General features: G+C 35.9%; 1 protein-coding gene across 1 annotated transcript in view; it reads left to right on the top strand.

Annotated features, from left to right (window-relative positions):
• Window positions 1-22,755, top strand: part of USH2A (usherin) — a 372,312-nt gene that overhangs the window by 164,323 nt on the left and 185,234 nt on the right. Inside the window, exons 33-34 of the mRNA XM_039697803.1 lie at window positions 20,167-20,326; window positions 20,813-20,984. Of these exons, the coding sequence (XP_039553737.1) occupies window positions 20,167-20,326; window positions 20,813-20,984 (332 nt within the window). The remainder of the gene's footprint in view (window positions 1-20,166; window positions 20,327-20,812; window positions 20,985-22,755) is intronic.

Below are 22,755 nucleotides of genomic sequence, written 5' to 3'. Positions count from 1 at the left end.
AAAATAATAATAAAAAACCAAACCAAAACAAGAAAAATTCCAGCAACAACAACAAAAACCAAACAAAAACCCCCAAACAACCAAAAAAACCGAAAAGAAAACATGGAGCTAAAAGTGCCATGCCACAGCATAAGCACTATTGTGGACACATCAGAATTTGTATATCTTGGCAGGTACAAGAGGAAGCGAAGCATTTTATATTGGACAGCTCAGGGGGAAAAGGGTACCCAGGCCCTACTTTCTTTTTAATGTAAGGCCTTAAAATTCAAAGCCATTTCTGCATCTTGAGTCAGTATAAAACATATTTAAAAATTCATATAGTTCAAATTTCTTTGCCTTGCACAGGCCATAAGGTAGTGGTGTGGTGGGTCAGTTTTGACACTGAAAAATGAATCCAGTTAGAGAACCTCCTGAAGGCTGTTGATGATTGCTATAATAAATAGTGCACACTTTAAGTCAAACTTTTTCATTCTGTATTCAAAGGTAATGGATTTTTGGTAACCATAGTAACCTCAGTGTATTTCTGGATAAATACATGAAGTATATACATTCTGGTTTTATTTTTGAATATAAACTACCACATTATGTATTGCTAATAATATGAAAAATAGGATAAAGGTTAGCATAATGACAGCTCAAACTAGTGTGCATTTTTCTTCTGCAAAAAATAAATATTTATCAAAAGTGTAGGTTCAATTAATTTCTCCCCAATCTCCCCAGTTTTCTGGTATTCTTGCAGTCCCATTTATCTTTTTTTTGCAAGATATCCATTAATCTCTCATTGCCATATCATTGTACTGTTCTTAAAATTTTTGAAGTGCAAATAGTTGTGCTTCCAATCTTACTAAAATCATTACTGAAATTTCATCATAGGTCCATCATTTAACCAAAATGTTCCTCTGCAACCTGGTTATAAATGGGCAAGTGATATAAAACATTTGAAGAAATGTTCACCGTTATGTTGGTTGGTTGGTTTAGATTCATGTCTGCTTGCAGTCTGAATTATAGCCAAAATGAATGCTTATTGATAGAAATTATGGTCAAGTAACTTCTGTAATTCTTCTTTGAAAAGATAGAAAAGCATAAGGCTTCTGTCCTTAAATCTTGAGTCATATGTTAGAATACATGCAGCTGAAGTAGTCAGACAAAATTTCATCTGGTTCACAAGTTTCCTAGAGAAGCTCTTGTTGCTTTTATGTTGAAGTTATTTATTTGTATTTTACTAGAAATTTGTATATTTTTGATCCTATTGAACATTTCATGACTTTGGATTCAATTAACCTAAGGCATGGATCTAAAGAAAACACAAAGTCCTAACTTATTCCAAAGAGAAGGCTGGATCAGATTATGTTACCATAAGCCACAAGACCCACTCTTTTATATGTGGTGTGGAGATCAGTCTGTTTACTTTGGATCCATTTTTTTGTAGCTGCCAGTTTCTCCTTCTGCCTGAGGGAGAAATGGCAATGTGAGCCAGCAGGCTGGGATTTGGGTCACTAGAAATCCCAGTCCTTTTGAATTGGGTTTATTCAAGATCATGCTTAGATTTACATATATCTTTAATTTGACCTTATTTTGCTTCCTTTCAGAACCCAAAATTTTCCACTTTGTAGGCTAGATTTAAAAGTGGTATAACATGATCTTCTTATTTACTTCCCCAAGGGCTACAGTTTTGGTAGCTGGAGCTTTTGGTTTTGGAGTATTGTGTTTTACATGTCTTGGCTTTTTCTGTGTAATTATCCTTTTGTTTTCAACATTTATGCTAGTGGTGTTGCTGACTTATCACCATAAAATATATACTGTTGACCCTAAACAGAGAGATAAAGTTCATTGTCTCCGACATCTGCTTCCTATTTACTCACCAAAATAATTTCCCTCATTTAGGAACTATATGACTTAGTTCCTGGTCAGTAGTCAGGAACCAGAAAAGTTCCTGACTACTGGCCAGGATGCCAGTCAGTATACCACAAAGTCATAGATTCTTTCTGTGTTTTTGAAGTGCTGTCTATTGAAATGTGATGGTTTTCTAAACCTTTCTTTTTAAGAAGGCATAAATTCTGTTTAAAAATTAGTACTTCACTGGCTTTCATTTCAAACCATAGAAATTGCAATCAGTTTAGGCTAATCAATCCATAACTTGAGGAGGGATATGTTTTCTCAACACCATAATGGCAAATATATTGTTAGATTAATTTCTGATCTTGACAGTTGTTGAGGGCTTGAAATACTCATTGATTTTCATGGAAATTCAAGTGTTTGTTTCCTCTAGAGGGCTGAGCTGTAATTAAAAAGGAAACCCTTTAAAAGCACATATGGCAAATGTACACTTTACCACATTGAAAAAGGAGACCCATTAGGCATCCATCATCTATTAGTGCCTTTAAATATTTCCCCCATATTGACAAATTTGGTTTCTGTGTTGTAAGTAATGAAACACTGAAAGGAGCCAGCCCCTCTACCACAACACCTGTATTAACTGTCTCCCTGTGATTTTTCTGCCTCCCACCTTTATGCATTTGCTTTATGTGGTGTATGTTTACTTGCTCATGCAATCTGGTTTATATTTCACATTCTATATTCCAGTGAAAACCTAATCTCTCCAAGGGATGAGCCTGGAGGAAATAGTCCCAGATTGCAGGTTGAACTTCAGCTGTGTGAATCCATGCCCCTGTATTTATGCTTTCAGTTGCTCTGTGTGTGGGTGCAGAAGCTCCTGTAACCAAGACCATCATCTGCAGCTCAGGAGAGTAGTTGCAATAGGGTTCTGCTCCCCAGACCTTCGGACCTTATGTTCTGTAGATGACTAGCAGCTGTGAGGAGCTGGAGAAGCTTGTACAATTATCTTCAGAGCTCTTAACATATTGATCTTAAAAAGGCTTTTTACTTTTTGGAAAATTTGAGCTGGTTTTCCCTGGCAACAGGAAACCATTCTTTTCATTCAAACAGTCATAGTCAAAACCAAAGTTTCTACTTTGAAACATGGAGAATTCTTAATGTAATTATTTTAAAGGTATTTTTGAATTTATGCAAGGTATCTCTTATTGTCTTCTCTTATGTTTAACTTAGTCTCAGAAATTTCCTACCTGCCTTAGATGAAAGGGGCAACAGGGTGGGTTTTATCCTGAAAAGCACTAGACTTTAGTGGTCTGAGCTGGTGGTGCCAATACCACCAGCAGAAGGGTGGTCTAATACATGCAGAATGTTGTAACATAAGCAGAGATGATCAGATGTGACCCAAGCGTCCAGTTTGTTTGGATTTTTTTTCAGAAACCTTATTGATGTGAAGAAACTTTAGAAAAAAGGTTAGAGCAAATAGTTCCTGTATTCTTAAAAGCTGAACATTTGATAGACTGAGAAATGGTGTTCATTGTCTAACATGTTTACAGAGGGAAATTACTTTGTGGATACATTAGAAAAGAAAACAAGACAAAAGAGTATGAATCTATCTTTGCTCTGAGCTTGGTATTGAGGATGTATGTCTGCATTTTCTGCAGCACTAGGTACTTGACAATGTTAACAAATTGTGTTCATATAATTTTCCTAGCAGAATCTAATGGTTCTCATCATGAATCTTTAAAAGGAAGATATTCTTATTAAGACTCAGCTGTATGAAACTTATTTTTCTCTGCCAACCTGAAAGAAGTGTTTCCAGTTTTTCAGGAAAGAAATCATGTCACCTATGTTACAAGGGCAGACCCTCAACTGAGTTAAATGAGTATAGAGTTATCCAAAATTGCATGTCCAGGAGTTTAGAAAAAATGTGACAGAGTACTTTGTACCAGGTTTGTGGGCAAAATATTAAGGAGAGCCTTGGAAAAGGTGAGAAAGAGCTGTCTTCACAATTTTTTTTTCCTAAGAGCATGAGCTAAGTTTTAGTTTATTCAAATTGTTATTTGACCTGATTGTGGAAAGGCTGATCTCACAAAACCAAGTTAGAATGGCAGCCTTGTTTTATTGCGAGGAAGAGACAGATGTTTGACGCCTGTTCAATCAGGGCTTAACATGTTTGAACTTAAAAAATTGGAGAATCCCAAATCAGTACCTGTATATTTTATCTTGCTCTAATCCAGTAGTGATTACAGTACACATCATGCACAGCCATGTGCAATCACTACATTTTACAGAAAAAATGGCAGGTTTTGGTCCTTTATACCCCAGGAATGCTATTGCTTATTTTAAATGAGAGCTCATGATAATAAAAGCAGAATCCATCATAATATCAGTATTGCACTGATTGTGAAGTGAAACAATTTGAGCAAGAAAATTCACAGAGTTGCATGTAGAAGATAATTGCAGTAAGATGTATCACTGCAAGAGGCTGAACCACTCAGAAGAAAATCCTTATCTTATTTCTAGGTTCTTTTGGTTGCTTTTCACAGTTTTTAGCTATAGCCATGTTTAAGAACAACAGTTTCTAACCCTGGGGATTTGCCTTCCTTTGTTTTAGGTCCTGCTGAAGGATGACAGGCAGATTTTGCCTTAAAGGACAAACAATAGAGAAATTTTGTAGTCCTCTGGTATGAGTTTATTTTCCATCTTCCAGGTGGCAGTGAAATACTTATAACTACTAAATATAATCAGTCTGTTCTTTCACTACAGGTTTTTGAAAGAGTTGTTTGCTATCAAATACAATGTTAGTGCTGGATTTATAGATATTATAACCCTGAATGTCACAATTCCTCATTTCTTTGTGAAACAGATTTCTTTAGTGCCATGGTGAGCAATAAAAGTCAGTCTTCACTTCTTTGAAGTTAGAATTGGTTATCTGAAACATCTTGCACGTGACCCAATGATACGTGGCCCAGTGTCTCACCCTTATTTTAGGGTCTTGCACTACTGTGCAACAGTGCCAGGCCAAAACCTTGCAACATGTGCAGCTGGTAAGTCATACAGGATGGCTTGTGAGAATGCCTGCTGCTCTAGGCTTTACTGTGACCCTGGCATGCATTTAAGTGAACATCTAGAGGTGCACCTGGCACTAGAGGGCAGGGTACACCAGCCTTACAGGTGTAAGGCTGCCTTCCTCTGAAAGTTCTAGGCCTGTAAGAAGGCACATTTGATACACCTGAAGTGGCAACACTGACATTGCCGGTGACCGGTGCTGTCGTAATTAATTCCACAGACCCAGAATGCAGATTCAGCAGGCACGAAACCAAAGGGCAAATGGGCTGTCTGAGCCCGGCGTTCCGCTATTTCAAACTCAGACAGAGAGATCTGGTGCGCTTGTTGGACTTAATAATACACATCTGGGGAATTTAGAGGGGAGGGGGGCAGGGGAAGGGTAAAAGCATTATGTTTATTTGTAGCAGCTCTGTTGTATCATTTTCTATTGCAGTGCATTAGTGCAGTGTTAAATAAAATCTGCTTATTTAAAATCCTTTTAAATAGTGTTTAAATATTTCCTGCTGATACAATCTGCTAAAGTAGTTATCCTTGCTGCAGATTTCAGTTAACCTTGTCGCAGATATTAAGCCTGAAGCTACACAGACTTTTAGGGACCTTGATTATAGAGCAAAACCTAATGGTGTCATTATAAAACCACAGCTGGACAAGCTTCTGGAGTCCTTGTCCTTTGATCAGATTTGGGTAACACAGCAAGCCAGGAGAGGACTCACGCTAACCCTGATGGAATTGCTGAGCTCTCAGGTTACTTGAGTACCACTTTCTAAAAATTAACATGCAACACAAATTATAAAATGAGAGTGACTGGGACCTTCCAATCTTCCGCATGTACCAAAGTGAACTGGAGCAAAATAGCTTCTCCAGAGCTAATCGCTGCAGAACAGGCAGAGTGTTTATTCTATCCTTTCCCTTCTGGCATATAAGAATTATTTTGGCTATGGGCTCTGTTTTCTAAACAAAGAGAAGAAAAACATTGATTTCTTGGCTTGTCTAGATTCCACGATAAGAAATTAAGCCCCTAAAATGTAAAAAACCCAGATTTTTTTTTCTGTGATAGTACTTCAAAATATTTGCCAGAATTAGGCATCTGTAAGCTTTTTGTTCTGTATTTTTTCCTTCAATATCTAGGTTGGTAAGCATATTTAAAGATGCTGAAATATATTCAGAAGAAAATGTCTACTGAGAAGAACACATTTAAATGAAGAGTTCATTGAGTTCAATTTGTAAAATGTGAATTTACAGCCTTACAGCCCTTTTTCCCTTTTTTTTTTTTTTTTAGTCCATCAGCAGAGCTTACTTCTTAATGTCCACATATAATTGTCTTGTAGGTGTTCTGCAGTGGCATGTGGATTTGTAGGCCTTCTCCAAGACACCCTCTTTGCAGTTAGATAGCAAATTCTTATTTTGCTACTTTCTGAGATCAAATTCTTGTACCATTGTGTGCCTGAACCTCTCTTTGCATAAACTGGCCAAATCTTGTCTGCTTTGCTCTTGGATTGTTCTGAAGGGCTAATCTATTTCTCTGCATTTTGGCTTTAGTCAGTAAGAGCTTCACATCAAGTGTCATAGTTTGTCTTTCTGAGCTGTTGTCTCATAGTGACCACTTTTTGTTACTAACTATAATAAGAACTCTTTAAGATTTGCAAGAACTAGGATATGCTTTCTTGGCCATGGTGTGCTTATAGCCTGAAGTTCTTTTTGTGGGATCTTATTTTTACAGTATGCCTGGTAATTATGGTTTGCCTGAAGCTGGTAAAACAAAATGGTGGCTTCTGTTCAGGTTTTCATTTTTCTGATAAAATGGACACATAGGCTTATTGTTTAAATCAAGTTTTCATCCAGTCACAATTTCATTAAGTGCTTTAGAAAACATCAGAAACCGTGCAAGGTTTTGTGTTGCAATTATAAGTAATGTATTGATCGATCAAGAAAAGATTTATTTTTTTTTTTGCCAGTATCATCCTGAGATACTTGGTAAGTGATTTATGCTTAGTTTCAGGTAATGCTGGACTCAGGTAAATAAAGATATGACACCTCTTGCACAGATGGACTAAGCCCAAACTTGCTGCTTCTGCTTGAATCTCAAGGGATCCATTTTTAAGGACACACCTCATTTAGCCATAACTTAATAGGCTTGGATAGAATGGGGCAGCCTTCTTGATATTTCCAGCTGCATAATGAATCTTCTATCTGAGCTTTTCCTTATGTCCTAGAAAAGATACTCATAGTTCTCCTGATTAATTTAGGAACATTTGGTCTCCTGAACTGCTAAACAGTTGATGAATATTTAATTTGAAATGGATATTTTATTCCATGCTTCTGCATTACAAATTGTGTTGGTTTGTCAGCTGTGATAATTCGACAGAGCAGTACATGTATTCTTCATTGGCTAGTGCTAGACACAGACCCTTCTCTCCGTACCTGGTATATCCCAACATTCTTTTAACCTTGGAATATTGATAAATTGTGATAATTTGTACAGGCAGGTAACAACACAGCAGAACTTCTAGGTGGGTTTCCCCTTTCCTTTGGTTTTACTAAATCCATGACCATGAAGGTCATTTATCATTGCTGAAATATTTTCTGCACATTATTTATTGAAAAAAACCAGAAAGCTGTAAGGTAACAAATTTATGGAAAGGGCAATCCTTGATTCTTGCACGCGTTTTGGACTTACAATTTCAATAAGTCTGAGAAACTTCCTTAGAACTTCCATTTCTAAGATACTTCACCAATTAATGTAAGTCCAGACTTTTCTGAATGTTTCCCATCTTGCATGAGTCTTGTCTTGTGTGTGAACAAGACTGTGTGTTATCAGACCATAAAATAGTTGGATGTAAGTTTGATTAAAAAAAAAATATTTGGTGATTTGTACAATTGGAGTATTAATGTATTTTCAAAATCTCCTCTTAAGTTATGTGGAAGCATATGAAAGGAAAGGATCTTGTCCCAAAAACCATGGGAGGCATTCTAGGATACTTCCTTTCCTGTTATCACTGCCAGCAATGTAATTTAGGCTTCTACACTGATTGCTTAAATTGTTTACATAAAGCTTAATAGCCTTTTTTAGCCAGAACTGAACTCCATCATGCTTTTCACTAGTCTTCCATGGAATATGTTTTTTTGTGATGATTTATTTCTGATTGAAGCATTTTACATAGATTGTAGTTGGGCTCTGAAAAGTGGTGGGGATTTTCCTCTTTTTATATCTTTCATTTCCATGGTTTTTATTGTATAAATAGAGTGACACATTAAAGTGATGGGTTTACCAGGAAATTAACTAGTGGGAAAGAATATTCAAGTGAGCATAAAGCTAAAGATGTAAGAAGAGCTTCAGATTAGTGTGCTTTAAGTAAGGCTTAGACTTGTGGTCCTAAGATGGATAGAAATGTGGGTGATAAACATTGTTATTTCTGTGTTGGTTGCTTTGGACGTGCCAGGTTCCATGATTACAGAGGTACATTTAAGTCATGGTTACAGTCTGCATATCTTGATTTCTTTTTTTATTAGGGTATTCTGGATCCTTGTGTCTCACCTATCCAGGATCATTGGCTAGACTGGGGGAGTTCACACAAAGGATGCATAAGTGACATTTTCAGTCTATTCTAGGAGAAATGCTGAAAATTAAGGAAATTATCAATAATAGAAAGTTATCCATGTTGATGCTGTATGTCAATAGCTTCCTCTTGAAAGCTGAATTTCATATCAACTTCAGCTTTAGAGATATTTATGATCACTTAATTTTAATAGTGCTAGTAATTTTTTTGTTCTGATCAAGGAACAAAAATTGAATCCAATTGACAAGAATTTTTAAATATCATGAGCTGGCATGCTAGCCTTTTCATCAGCTCAAGAATGTTAGATTAAACATTTCAACTAATGTGTTTTGAATGTTTCGAGATATGACTCTTGGGATTTAATATCTTTGTTGCAATGTCGCCTAACAATTTTTAAGCTGTTAAATTGTACTGGGAATTAAAATACATGTGCAATTTAAGTCTTTCTCCTATGTTTACAGGCAGAGAAAATTGCAGAGAAAGCTTGTCATGTAAAACTAAAAACAGAGTGAGATACACTGAATAGATAAAAAGATTAGTAAATTAGAAATATTAGCATAAAAAAGGTACAAGTCTTGTCTTAAATATGAAAAGAAGTTGTGTGGCAGAGATCAAGGCAAAATAAACAAATGGTAAATAGAGCTAGAAAATAATTTAAAATATTTGCATGCAGTAAAAAGGAAAAATCCAGGTAGATAAATAGTCTAAGTTCAAAACAGCTGAGAGAAATTACAAGGAAACTTCTTCATCAAAGAGCCTGTCCTTAGTGATGCTTCTTTGGGATTTACGTGAATCAAAACTGTAGTGCTGCAGCCAGAGAACAAAAAAACAGTAAAGCAGCTAGACTGAAATAGATCTTTGTTTCTAGACCTAATCACTAGGTAACAGTTTTTGGAGGTAGCACTGCTGTGGGGAAAAGCCACAGTTTTGGCAAAATCTTGGCCTTAATATGCTATCTTAAAAATTGTGGTCACAACAGGTACTTTCAGGCTTCAGCAGAGAAGCTGAGGATGTGAATCGATGTAGAGATTAGTCTGTTCCTCCAGGAGGTCCTACTAGAGCAGCAGTATGTCATGTTAGTTGTAAATCATAGAATGGCCTGAGTGGGAAGGGACCTTTAAGATCATCTTATTCAAACCCCCTGCCATGGGCAGGTACACCTTCCACTAGACCAGGTTGCTCAGAGCCCCATCCAACCTGGCCTTGAACACTCCCAGAGAAGGAGCAGCCACAACTTCTGTGGGCAACCTGTTCTAGTGCCTCTGCCACCCTCAGAGTAAAGAGCTTCCTCTTAAAAATCTAATCTAAACTGACTCCAGTTTGAATCCATTCCCCCTTGTCACTATGTGCTCTCTGTCTTTCTGCAGGCTTCCTTCAGGTATTGGAAGGCTTCAATTAGATCACCCCAAATCCTTCTATTTTCAGACTGAATGATCTCAATTCTCTTAGCCTTTGCTCATAAATGAGGTGCCCCATCCCCCTAATCAATTTGGTGGCTCTGCTTTGGACCTGCTCCAACAGACAGTGCTAGGGAAGCATAGGGAAGTTTCACTTGCAAGTCATATGTTATCTTAGTTGTGTCCCTGAGTTTCACAAGAAAACTCATAAAGATGATACCAATAATGTAACATAATGTGGACATATACCCAGCACTGACTACTAATATATTGTCAGTTGTTCTGCAAGAAAGAAGTAGTAATTATAAAACCTAAATAACCTATCCTGAAAAAGAAAAATTAAAATTGTGAAACAGCAGGACTAAACAATATAGTGAGTTCTACACAGGCAAGACTGGAGCGGGGAGTGGGGTGGGGTGGGGTGAAATACAAAAGCCTCTTAAGGGTTTGCCAGTTGTGAATTATGCATCTCACTCTCACTAGTAGGCGTAAATTTATAATTCTAATCTGTTCTTATTACTTATTTATAGCACGCAGCAGAATGTAAATTCTATGCCTCCTTTGTAGAGGCTTAACATGCTGGTTAAGGTATGCAGATATTTCAATGAGCCTACATAGACAACTTTCTGGGCATAACACCCTGTTGCCAATTAAAAGGCATAAACTTCAAGCAATAAATTTAGCTAGCTCTCCCCTCCCATTAACAGGAGGAACACAGACATCATGTAAGAAATAACGTATGGGATCAACAGATAATAAGAAGAACATTCATCTTGAAATAAACTACTCTGCATTATTATTATTTATGATAGTTACTGTTGTTAATAAAGTACATGTGGGACAGAGGAAAAGCCTGCAACAGCCACTGAATTTATGAGACCAGGGACAGATGCAAGCTCTTCCTTTTATATTGCTGGCACTGATCGATTTGTATTTTTCCCTGATGATGGTTTATGCCATTATAACTGTTTTGTGGCTCCTTACTATTGACTTATGGTTGCAAAGCACTTCACAAATGAGAGCAAGCTTCTGGACATTATATCCTAATCTGCACATCCTATAGATATGCCATAATACAGAGCAGCTGACTGCACCACCTGTGATCTGTGCACCCACAAACATGATTTATTCTGGTAATCCCAGTTTAATGCATCACATCAGATTGTGTCAGTTATGTTATCTGATGGCATTACTGACACTACACGCCATAACTGGGTAGTGCAACATGTCAAGTTGAAAAAAACTTTGGGCTTTTCTTTTTTTCCCCTTTGTTTTTGTGTGTGTTTTGAAAGTAAATATGAAATTAAATGAAACAAAACAAAAAAACCAAACAAAAAACCCAAACAAAAAACCCCCAAACCAAAACAACAACAACAAAAAAACCCAAAAAACCTCCAAAAAACAAAAAAAAAGAACCCAAAACAAAACAAAACAAAAAAAGTATCCAAATAATTTTGCCCAATCACATATTGACCATATTAATGACACTGTAGCTTGGGCTGCTTGTTCTATTAAGGAGAGAGAAGAGCAGATAAAAATACAGTGTGTTTTACTGTGCTGCTTATTTTGTGGTCAGGGAAAACTAGCTCAGCTTTTGTAGTCTTGCAACAGATTTAACTTGCTATAAATTGTCTTGTTTAGGAGCAGTACTCAGAAGCTGAGTCCTCCCACTATCCTTGTTCCAGCACTCCAGTAATGTTTTGGCAAACTCCTTTATCCTCTGACTATAATTCAGGAGTACAGAGCTGTTCTGGTCCTAGAAAGGTGATGCTATCTCTTCTACAGAAACTCTTAAATCACATGATGGCTTGCCTGGATGGTGAGAATTGTTCCTTAATCATCTCACATGCCTGGGTCTGTACAAAATGGTGAAAAAAGTTACTCACCATGGGTGTAAAATGCAGAAATTGCTAAATAAAACTCACAACCTAGAAATTATTAATTTAATCAACCTGTAGTTGATGGCCGTTCAAAGAGCCCTTGTTGTAGTTTTATTGTTTAAGTTGCAATTTCTAGTGTTGAGTGTACATTCTCAAGCTTCTGCTTGTTTAATGAACTGGCTTTTGTTGGTTAAGACTTTTTTTTGGCATTAAAATGGTATTTTGTAATTTAGTATGCATATTAAATTATAGTAAGAAAAATATACAAATACAATGGTCTAAGTTTTGTCAAAATATTTATTTTAGAAATTAATTTCTTTGATCCCATCCCTCTTTTTCTTTGCTTGGCAGAAAAAACTTATGTAAAATTAAACACAGTGTTAGAGAGTCCAAAGTTGTCTCAGATACAGAAAGAGAAGTATAGAAATCTTGTAGGAATGTTGTGCAGATTTGCAAATTATAGTGATGCTTACATAAGAAATTTAAAAAATATTATATTGATACTTAATATTTCTCCCCTCAAGTTTGATTTGCAAAGATAACCTTGAATCATCTTGTGAGCAGTACTAGATGTGCCACAATTTTAGGTGGGGTGAGTGTCTCTGAAAATTCTACTTTCTGAATTTATTGCAAGTCCTTTTTCCCTCCCTTCCTCCACCCACCCCCCCTCCTATTATTGAAAGGGAATTCAAGTGAACAGAGCATCCTAATTGCTTTTCTATGTAGTACTTACTATCCTATACCCCTCTGTGTCTTCTTTGTTTCCTTCTCTGAGGTTCTTTCTTTGTAGCCTCTCTTCCTAAGAAAGTGTTTGTAAGTCTCTGCTCTCTCACTGCTGTTCTCCAGACAGACTTTATTTCTGCACTCTGTAATATATGCTGCTCCAGATGAGACTGCACTATTGATTTATATAAAATGGGTAGTAATAGTTGCTGTTGCTTACCATATATTCATCTATAACCACATCTCACTTGCCGCAGCGACACATTTGCATGTGCTCTGCTGTGGGTGTAAAAGTGGCAGCCTGTCACTTCATACAGTTACCTCAGCACCAAATGTTAGGTAGGTCTAAATTTTGTTTCTCCCACTGCAGCAAGATTGGAATTACTTGGGAATACAGGATGTACTTCTGCTGGTGAGCCAAAGGGTTCTTGGTCATACTAATGTGAATCCAGAGTAGTTCCATTTTTACAAACGCAGGTATCTGAGTTTCAAATTTGCAATGTATTTGCCTACTGCAAATATATTTTCCAGTTGTGAATATAAAGCTGAAGTAATACAGAGGTAAAATGGCCAAACCACGTTTTTTTTCTCTTTCACTTTTTGGGCTAAACATTGACTGAGACATTATGGTTCTTATGATTTATACTAGCAACTCATCTCTATTTAAGCTGGAATAAGAAATTCTGTGAATGGATTGGAAGCATTTGTGAAAGGAAATTTTCATTTAGATCTTAAAATCTTCATTCCTTATGATGTGTAAAGAAATGAAGAAGAGGGACATCAAACTAAGATAGTGTTATTGACAACAACTACTTCTCTGCATGTGCCTGGTAAAAATTAATGTGATTTGTCTTCTTTCTGATTTTTCCCCCTCTGACCTTCAAACTCATTTTATTTGTCCAGCTTTTATACTCAGAGTAAACAAGGGAGACAGTGAATGGTTTTAATTATAGTCAGCAAAGAAGTAACTTGGAAGTTCAGGAGGTTCATTTGATACTGAATGTTTGCACTGGCGGACTGGCTCTGTGTCATTTTGGCAGCAAGAGAAGCTTTCAAAAAACCTTCCAAAATAATGCCTCCATATTTTTCTGATGGTGACTAATGCTGATGGGTCAGAGGAAAACACATCAGGGATGTTATGGGAAGGAGGAGTCCAAGGAGCACTGTGATTCTTCTGTGGAAGGTGACATGACATGTCCTTAGAGTCACAAAGCAATTTAGGTGGAACTGCTAAAGTCTGAAGAGAAGTTTAAATGTTCTTCTCGAATGTGTCCCATCTGCTTTTTCTAAACCATGTGATGTGGGGCACTTCACATGATTTGAGTTTTCTTCAGTTGAGCACCTTTGGGATTTCAAGCTAGTGTGTCCTAATTGGGGAGTAAGAACAGCCTGGAAAATGTTTCCATAGTAGCTATCTCAGGGATATAGCTTTAAAACAAAAGACTGGAATCCTTGCTCTCCAGCTTTTACAATGAGATATGAATAATAGGCATAGGAATAATGTGTAAATAAAAAATGCATACCTGTCTAAGGAAGGTTAAAATTAAAACAGTTTTAGTAAAATAGAAAGGAACAATGAAACCCATTAATCAGGAATGGATGTTTATGTGGCCTTGTGAATTGGTCAGGATGAAACCTAACTTTTGCGGAATGCTTTTTGGCTCAAAGAAGTATGAGACTTTGGGACAATAAACGGCAAAAAGTTTTACTGTGCAACAATTAAGGGTGTAAGACCATAACCAAGAGACACTGTTACTAAATGTGAAGGCAAATAAACTTGATAATCTTTGCTGTTAAAACGTAATTATCTTTAAAGGCCTTAATGTGCTTTGGAGTTGTCCATTTTCTAAAAGCAGAACCATTTTCAAGCATTTTAAATCTTTAGTAATTTCTTAAAATCATTACAAACTGAAATGATGAAAGATCCCTTTTGTTTCATATTTGTGCCAAAGTGTTTTTCTTCTGAATAGAACTCTTTTACACAATCCAATACATAACTGTTATGTTTTCATGCCCCCTATGTTAAACGGTTTTGTCTTATGCTCTTTATTTCCCAAGATGGGACCTGGAAGTTCCCTGAATTGTTCTGAAGTGCATAAATCTCAAAAGGAATGAGGATTTCTTATAATAGCCTGGGTTGGAAGGGACCTGCTGTGGACAGGGTCACCTTTCACTAGAGCGAGTTGCTCACAGCTCTGTCCAGTCTGGCTTTTCAGCACTTCAGGACTTGGGTATCCACAACTTCTTTGAGCAATCAGTTCCAGTGTCTCAGCACCCTTCCAGTAAAGAATTTTTTCCTTTATAAGAAATTTGGAAAACCAGTGATATTTACTGCTGAACAAATAGTTTCTAAAACACATCAGCATTTGTTGGCGAGCTGGAAGCCAAGTTATTTTGTCCATGTGCCATTGTCTCAAAGTCTTTGCTGTTTTTCTTAGAGCAGAACAACAGCTTTTGGTGCTTCCTGAAAAGAATTATTTGTGATCCTGGGTTTACTTGTTGCTTGTATTACTTGCATTTGTTTTTAATGGCTTCACAAAATTATTTAAATTTTATCACTCTGCAACATTACCGAATCACATAATCATTTTTAGTTATTAATTAATATGTTAGAATTTGCTGCTGTCTTGAAAGATAGATGTTTTCTTCAATTAAAGGGCCAGTTGTACATGTGGAAGGCCATCCATTGCCAATTTACGCCATTAGATACATGAGCACTTCCTCTGTCTTGATTGAGTTGCCTGAAATACCTAAGGAGTGTCATTTGTGACACGTTGTTTTTTTCTGAAATATTTTCCAAGAAGTGATGAGTGTGGTATGGGGTTTGCAAATCTATGAAATGATGCAGCATTAGTATTATACCCTTCCAGAGAAAGTTGTATATTAGTGATGGCTCTTTGAGAGTCAATATAATTAAGTGATTGGTGCTTTATAAATAGAAGAGCATATACTGTACTAAAAGTTGAATAGGAGTTGTTGCTTGCTTCCAGGAAATGGTGGAAGGCAGAGAAGTACTAGTGATGTCTGATGGAGCAAGCCTGATAATGTGATCTTGACACTTAGTATATGAATTAGATGTTTGGGATTTTTTGGTGGTGTACGAAATCAGAAGGGGACATGGTTGTATTTGGTGGTGAAGATTTATGGTCCCAAGGATTTTATCTTCTAATTAAATATTAAGTTAATATGAATTAATATAACAGATTGTGAGAAAACAGGATGAGAGAACAGAGTAAGGAGGTGAGTAATGAGCTGAAGTGTTTGTATAGTGTACCTACATAAACTATGTGGTGATTGGAATTCTTTGGCAGTTTTTCATGTTCGAACTCTCTCAGCAGGTTTTTGTTGTTGTGCTGCTAACAATCCCTTGCTACAATTTTGGTAAATAATTTTCCTTTGAATATAGCAATAGGATAACTACTGTCTCAATTATTTTCCTGAGAAACCATGGGAGGTTCCTTACCCAAGTCATATGAATGCTTACCAAGGCAGCACGTTGTCATTTCTGGTCCTTACAGTAGCTGCCTGAAACAAGGGAGAGTGGAAATAGGGAGGAAGAGGGGAACAAGAAGGGTGTGTGGCTCTCTTGCAGTAAATCTGAGTATAATAAGAGTGTTAAGATAGTTACAGATAAAATAAAATATTGCAGCTATTACTACTGTGTTATTTTTGAATATATATATTTTTTGTCCCATTCTGACAACTAAATGGGAAAGCTTATGTTTTGTTAAATCTTTCATTTCGGTTGAGTTTTTGTTTTTGGGGTTTTTCTGACTGTTCCAATTATGTTTTTATACTTTTTTTTAGTAACATCTCTCAAATCCCATGCTAAAAGTGGCACTGTAGTGTTGCATATTATCTTTCAATGACTACCCATTAAATTTGATCAAAGCAAGTGAGTGTTCTTATTGACCATGCAAACGGGGTCATTCTTTATTCTTTCGGTCTCATGCATCGATTGTGCTCTCAGGACTTATGCAGGTAGTTATTAGAAACTGGAGGGATACCAACCACTATAGTTGGTTAGTGTGGGAAGTTCCAACCACCCCACATATCTAATAATTGTAGTGGTATGCAAATATTGATTTTACTACAGTTCAGAATTCTCTTGCTGGTGTGTGAGTTAGAAAATTATTTAGTTTTTTTGTGTTGCCTCTGAGGTCAGAGAGATAAAAAGGCAGGTTGATCCTTCCTCTCCCTCTGCTCCACCTTTTTCTTTGGGGAAAGTAAGTAATGGGTTTAAAATAGATATGTGGGATTTTATTTTAGTTTTCATCCTTTGTTCTGTTTTATCACAAAAAATGCAAAATTATTTTTCTGTCTACCTTCCACTTTAATAAGATGACTTGAGGGAATCCTGAACCCTCAAAAAAGGATATTTTTATTTGTCTTTTTGTGCTTTTTGGTCTTCTGAGTCTAGAAATTAGAACAGAACCAAATCCTGAATTTAGGGTTTTTTTCATCAGTGAAGTTCTGTAATTTCTAGGCTTAGCTTTATATTGGTAAGAAATAAGTGTTTTCAGTGAGTAGTTATTGGAATATTGAAATAAGAAATATTTCGTCTTTAAATTAAAATCAGGTAACTGGAATTATGGAACAGATTGTGATATAACCTGATCAAGCAAATTTTTAAGAAAAAAAATTCAGGTTTTGCTGTGGGTTTAAATTGAGTAATTGCGTCCTTACTGAGTTGGTCTTGTAAATTGAGATCAATGAAATTCATCCAGCAACAACATAAAATCAATTGTAAAATAACAAATAATTCACACCCTATATTGTAAATTATACTTTGTTTGACATTAGTCACTGCATTTTCCATGCACTGGGGTGCATTTTCTTGTTACACATTTCCACATAATGCTTGTGGATCTGTTTCTAATGTGTTTGAGAGCGATCTGTTTTTCATGTCCACAATTGCCTACATTTGATCTTATGCAAATTATGCAATCAAGCAAATAGAAAGCAAGGCATTGTTGCTAGAAGACCTTGACAAACAGTGGCTTTGTAGTTTTAAGAACCTCCTCCCTCTTTCAAATTCATGTTTGAATCCATAGCTGTTTGAATCCAGTGATCCATTATGAAACACTTTGAACTTGAAATAGGAAAATATCTCCCAAATTAGGTTGTATTGAATAATTATAGTGATTATGATGTAATATGATTTTATTGTTCAGTTTGTCAGTTTCGGCTTCTAACCTCTTAGAAATATTGCCTTCCCTATATTTGCTGGCTCATCCAAAGTTTGAAGTCTATGGAGAGATTTTAATGATGGCAAAGCTCCTACCTTGAATGACATTGCTAAGCTTTGAATTTCTTTGTTTTCTTCTTCTGCTTACACAAACGAAAATTTTCTTTTTAGCCTTTATCCTACCTAAATATTTGAGATTCCATTGAATCTTTCTATTTAGTAGTAAAAAATACTTTGGTGTTAGTAAATCAAGATAAGCAATAAAGATTTACTTTTGAATCTGGTGACATACTGCTTTTTAAATATATTTTATTTTTCAGCTATTTTTAAAACTCTCTTATCCTTTCCTCCCCTTTCAGTATGTTTATCATCTGATCTCAAATGATCTCTATGCTCATATGTGCTGTATTTCCATTCCTTGCTGTTATTTTTTTTAAACCTTCCATGTTTCCCTGTCTTTTCTTGCTTTTTCCATTATTGGTACAGAGACACATAAGGTACCTTGTAGTCAGTTCTTTTTTCAGGGAGGAAAATAAAGCATTTCCCCATCTTCCATTCTCTTACTCTTCAAAAAATTTCTTCCCTCTTCAAATTACACAAGGTATTTCCACAAATGTATGCCTGCCAGTAATCTCATCAGCTACAGTCTGCATCAAACCCCACACTGACAGGGAAAAGAGTGCTCCACCATAAACAAATGGAAAAGGAGAAATCAACTTTTTCTTTTCCCTTCCCTTGGGTTATATTCACTCTTCTTGGTGAAGCCCTACCACATATTTTCAACTTTGAGAGAAGAATGCATAATCAATATCCAGGAGGTTATGAATTATACAGATTCCATTAATTGCTTTCATCTATTCATTTTAGGATTGCTGAAAGTAAAATCCTTCTGGTCACTTGTTTGCCCACCCACAACATGGAATATGTAATACTTGTGTCACAGACTTTGAGCTCCATCTGCATTTTCTGTGGCTTCTCTTATGGCAGCTGCAGAGAATAAGGGACCCAGGAAGGTGTACAATAATGAAAGCAATGCAGCCAGTGCAGTACACGGAGTTTCTCTGCATGCTGAGCCAGCTTGAGCACCTGCTCTGGAGTGTGCTTTCCCCCTCTCACTGACTTAAGCACTGCTTAACCCTGGTAGAATCAGTCCCATTATGTTGATTAAACATGTCACTGTTATAGGCATTCACTTGATGATTTTTTTAGCTGCAGCATTTTTTTTTTAACTCACACTTTGCCATGTGCTCCATGGAACAATAACACTGTGTGATACAGTATTTTCAATAAAAATGCACAAGTTCATTCTCTCCTTACACAGAGTGGAGCAAATCAGAAGTTTCATTCCTGCAGGGACTGAAGGTGTTATATGAGTGGAAAACTAATGAGGGAGAAGTTGGGTCTGCAACAGTTTTGCTTTGGTGATGTTTTTGTCATCCAACCAGAATTCTTAAATTTGTGCTCAAAAGCATGTTGTAAAAAATATAGTTTGATACTATTGGGTTCTGAAAGCACTACTATTTATTGTGTCTTACAAAAACACAAGACTTTTCTGACATATTGAAAATGTGTGTTTATTGAATAAACATTCTACCTGTATGCCTTATGCTGTTGCCAACACCTCAACTGTAAATTCCTTCTTAAAAGGAAAATTTGATTGTTTAAGTCTAAGATTTGTATTTTAATGAAAAAAGAGAATGGAAAATACTAGAAAATTATGTCTGCATTATTTTTATACTACAATTTTTCTATCAAACATTCCTTTATTAGTATAAGGAAGAATAGATGATCTTTTAGAATACTTATTCAGCAAAAATGATACATTTTATTCACCATTTTCTGCAGTAATTGAAACTCAAGATAGCTTCAAAATTAATAACTATTGAACATTTGTTTTCCTATAGCATTAGATGGGTTGTCTTTACTGAAATATGTTTTATGAGTGTTTGGTGTTCATGCAGCCAAACAGGCAAAGAGAGAAGGGATCAGTATGAGTGGTTGCAACAATAAGCTTCCTTTGTGTTTATGCTTGTAGGGAAATCTGCACGGAGCGAATTGTTGTATGTATCGATGCTTGTCATTCTTGTTTCATACAGCACATTTGAAATATATATATAATGCAGCTGTGTTAATGAACCTGTACTTGTTTTTCCATTAATTTAATCTGATTTGATTTAATAATCTCAAAGGTGTTCATTTACCACTGTAGCAAATTGATGTAGTATGTAGCACCTGAAAATCTATTTTTTTTTGGTTGGTTGCTGTACATTCTGGTGTAAATGGAGTACACTGGGGTTATCTCAGACAAAACACACCTCACAGATCTATGGGTAGTCAAAATTCGCAGTTGTCTGCTACTAAAAAACCAGTACCTATTCATTCGTCTGGGGCAAACCTGAAACATTTAGGAGACACTGGTCCCCCTTTCTCTTGATTTTCTAACTTACTCATGTCTGAAAGCTATAGGAAAACAAGTTAAAATGGATACACCATGTATTCGTATTCTTTTTTTGCCCTAGATTTGGCAGTTTTCACACCGCACCAGTTCCTGCTCACTGCGTGCACGCTTGCTGGCTGTGCAAACAGTTCCCAGGTCACCTTGTTTACAGCACAGCTGCCACCATCTCACGTAGATGCCCCAGTTCTGACAGTTTTGGATTCTAGAACAATATATGTACAGTAAGTAAGGATTTCTTTTTTCCTGACAACACAATAGTGCATCAGTTTATTCAAGAATTCCAGTGAGTTCAATCAGGGGAAGGGTTTGTGACATAAAATTAAATTTATTATGATTAAATGCATAGAAGTGATTAGTTTAGTGGTTCTGTGAACCTTCTGATTATCACTTGCCAACTTAATTTCCATTTTGTCTTTACGCAATCAGTATAACCTACATATGGGCATAGCCTCTGCAAACTTCAGTGCAGGAAATGTTCTGGTGATATGCCCCTTTTGTAGCCCCTGCTTTGTGTGTAATCATTTATCTACTGAGTACAAATACTGCATTAGAGGTATGGCTTAGATTTATTTTTATGATTGCATAACTGGGTTTTCAAATTCTCAAAATAAACCACATGAAGTCCTCTAAACAAAGCCTTACATTTTTTAGCATGGTCTGAATCTTTATTTGGTCTGATCTTAATTATATTTTGCTTTTATTTGCAGATGGAAAGAACCAGTGGAAGTAAATGGAATCCTAGATCGCTATATAATTTACATGGCCACCAATGAGCAGAATTTTACGAAGTGGAATGTAATCTATAACAGCACAGAACTTTTTCTGGATTTTACTATTCCGCAGCTTTTCCCGGGTACTGAATACCTCATAAAACTAGCTGTAAGTTTTAAAGATGTGTAGTAGAGGTGTAAAATGGTGAAAATGATTCTGACTTTGTTAGCATCTTAATATTTAATGGTTCTTGTGTCCACTTTGTTTAACCTCTTCTTTTTGAAGCTAAGGTGGGTGAGCCATCCTGAACAAAAGTAGGTTTTTTTGTTTCAAAACAGATTCATAAAAATGTGTATGAAATTTAAATACAGGTTTTCTTCAAGGATAAGTTGGATAACTAATAAAGAATTGAGCAGAAATATATGAAACGCTTTTAAAATGTTTCCTTGGACATAACTTACAAGAAAACATTGAACTTTTTAAAAGTGTCAACCTTTCATATTTTGTACCATGGTAATTTGTTCTTTCATCTTAAAATTTGTGTGTAGAAGGAAATAACAGAGAAGAAGAGTTCAGCGTAGAGAAGCAGTTTGTGTATTCAAAACATTTTAAAAGGCATTAGTGTTTTCATTGCATGTCTTTATCATTGGTTTTCTTTTGTGATGAAATAGAACAGCTTCTTCACTAACAAAGCTGAAAATATGTAGATAAAAGGAGGGGATTGTCCCTTGTTTTAAGCACACTGTTCATTTTATAACAATACCTATATAAGGATATTTGCTTTGATAAATGCCATAGAAAAATATTCTGCTCTTGATTATGAATAAATTTACATTTATGTAGACTGGATATGCATTCATTTTTTCTTAACATGCTCTTGAATGTTCTAAATATTATACCACAAAAAACAATCTACCTTCAGGTAATGATAAGGATCTGACTTGAACCTGAAAAAAACAAGGATATTCAGTCTAATTAAAGCTTAGATTCATGTTGAAATTCATTCATTTGTGCCTAGATATTTCAGTGTAGTAAATTGTTTAGCATATATAATAGCGCCATGTCCAAAACTAAGACACTACTTCAACAAGCATTTTATGCCTTGGTTTTTTATTTATTCTCTACGAAAGAATTTGTGCTGTCCTTCACTGTGCCACAGCTCTTTGCTCCTGCCCAGCTTCTGTGATGGGAGCACAAGGAGAGAGCATGAGGGAAGAATTAACAGCTACAATCTGGAGAGCACCTGGGACTGCTTCTTTTGGTGACTCTGCCTTGGGATACAGGAGGAGGTGTTGTGTGGGTGTTGGTTTTGCTTCATCAGCGTGTGCAGATTTCCTAGAAGTTACCAAATAAATTTTTTAGGAACCTTTTGCTCTTTATATTTTATTTCACATTTCTTTGTAAATTTTTTATCTCCCTTAATATTTGCATTTAATCAGAAAGTAGGAAAAGATAATTTCTTCTAGTGACAAAGATAACCAGATTTACCTGAATAAAATACAGTGGTCTGTGATAGGTGAGTTAGAAGATCTAAATGTCCTTGCAGCTTTGAAAATGATAAAAGCACATGAAAAGCTCAATATCTTTGAGGTGTGGTAGCTTTCTTAAAACATTTGGGTCCATCATATGTAGAACAAGTTAGACTGGTTTGAGAGGAATGTACTATTACAGGTTTACAAGTCATGAAGATTAAACATGGCCAGGTGTATACTGTATGAAAGGAAAAACTCCAAACATTAAAAAAGACCAACAAAAACCAAATCCACAAAAAATTCATATCAAGCATACACACCTGGAAAAAAAATTAAACATTTAGTGTTTCATATATTATTTAACTGAATTTCAATAAAACTTAAGAATAAAAATACTCCAAACAACCATCAACAGTGGAAGATGTAACTAAATAGTTACTTTTTTTTTTTTAGAATAAAATATTTCT

Source organism: Passer montanus, unplaced genomic scaffold (genome assembly GCF_014805655.1).
Source record: "Passer montanus isolate IOZ18808 unplaced genomic scaffold, ASM1480565v1 scaffold12, whole genome shotgun sequence".
NCBI lineage: Eukaryota > Metazoa > Chordata > Aves > Passeriformes > Passeridae > Passer > Passer montanus.
The sequence above is the reverse complement of the archived record's forward strand: the minus strand, read 5'-3'. Positions and strand labels throughout refer to the sequence as shown.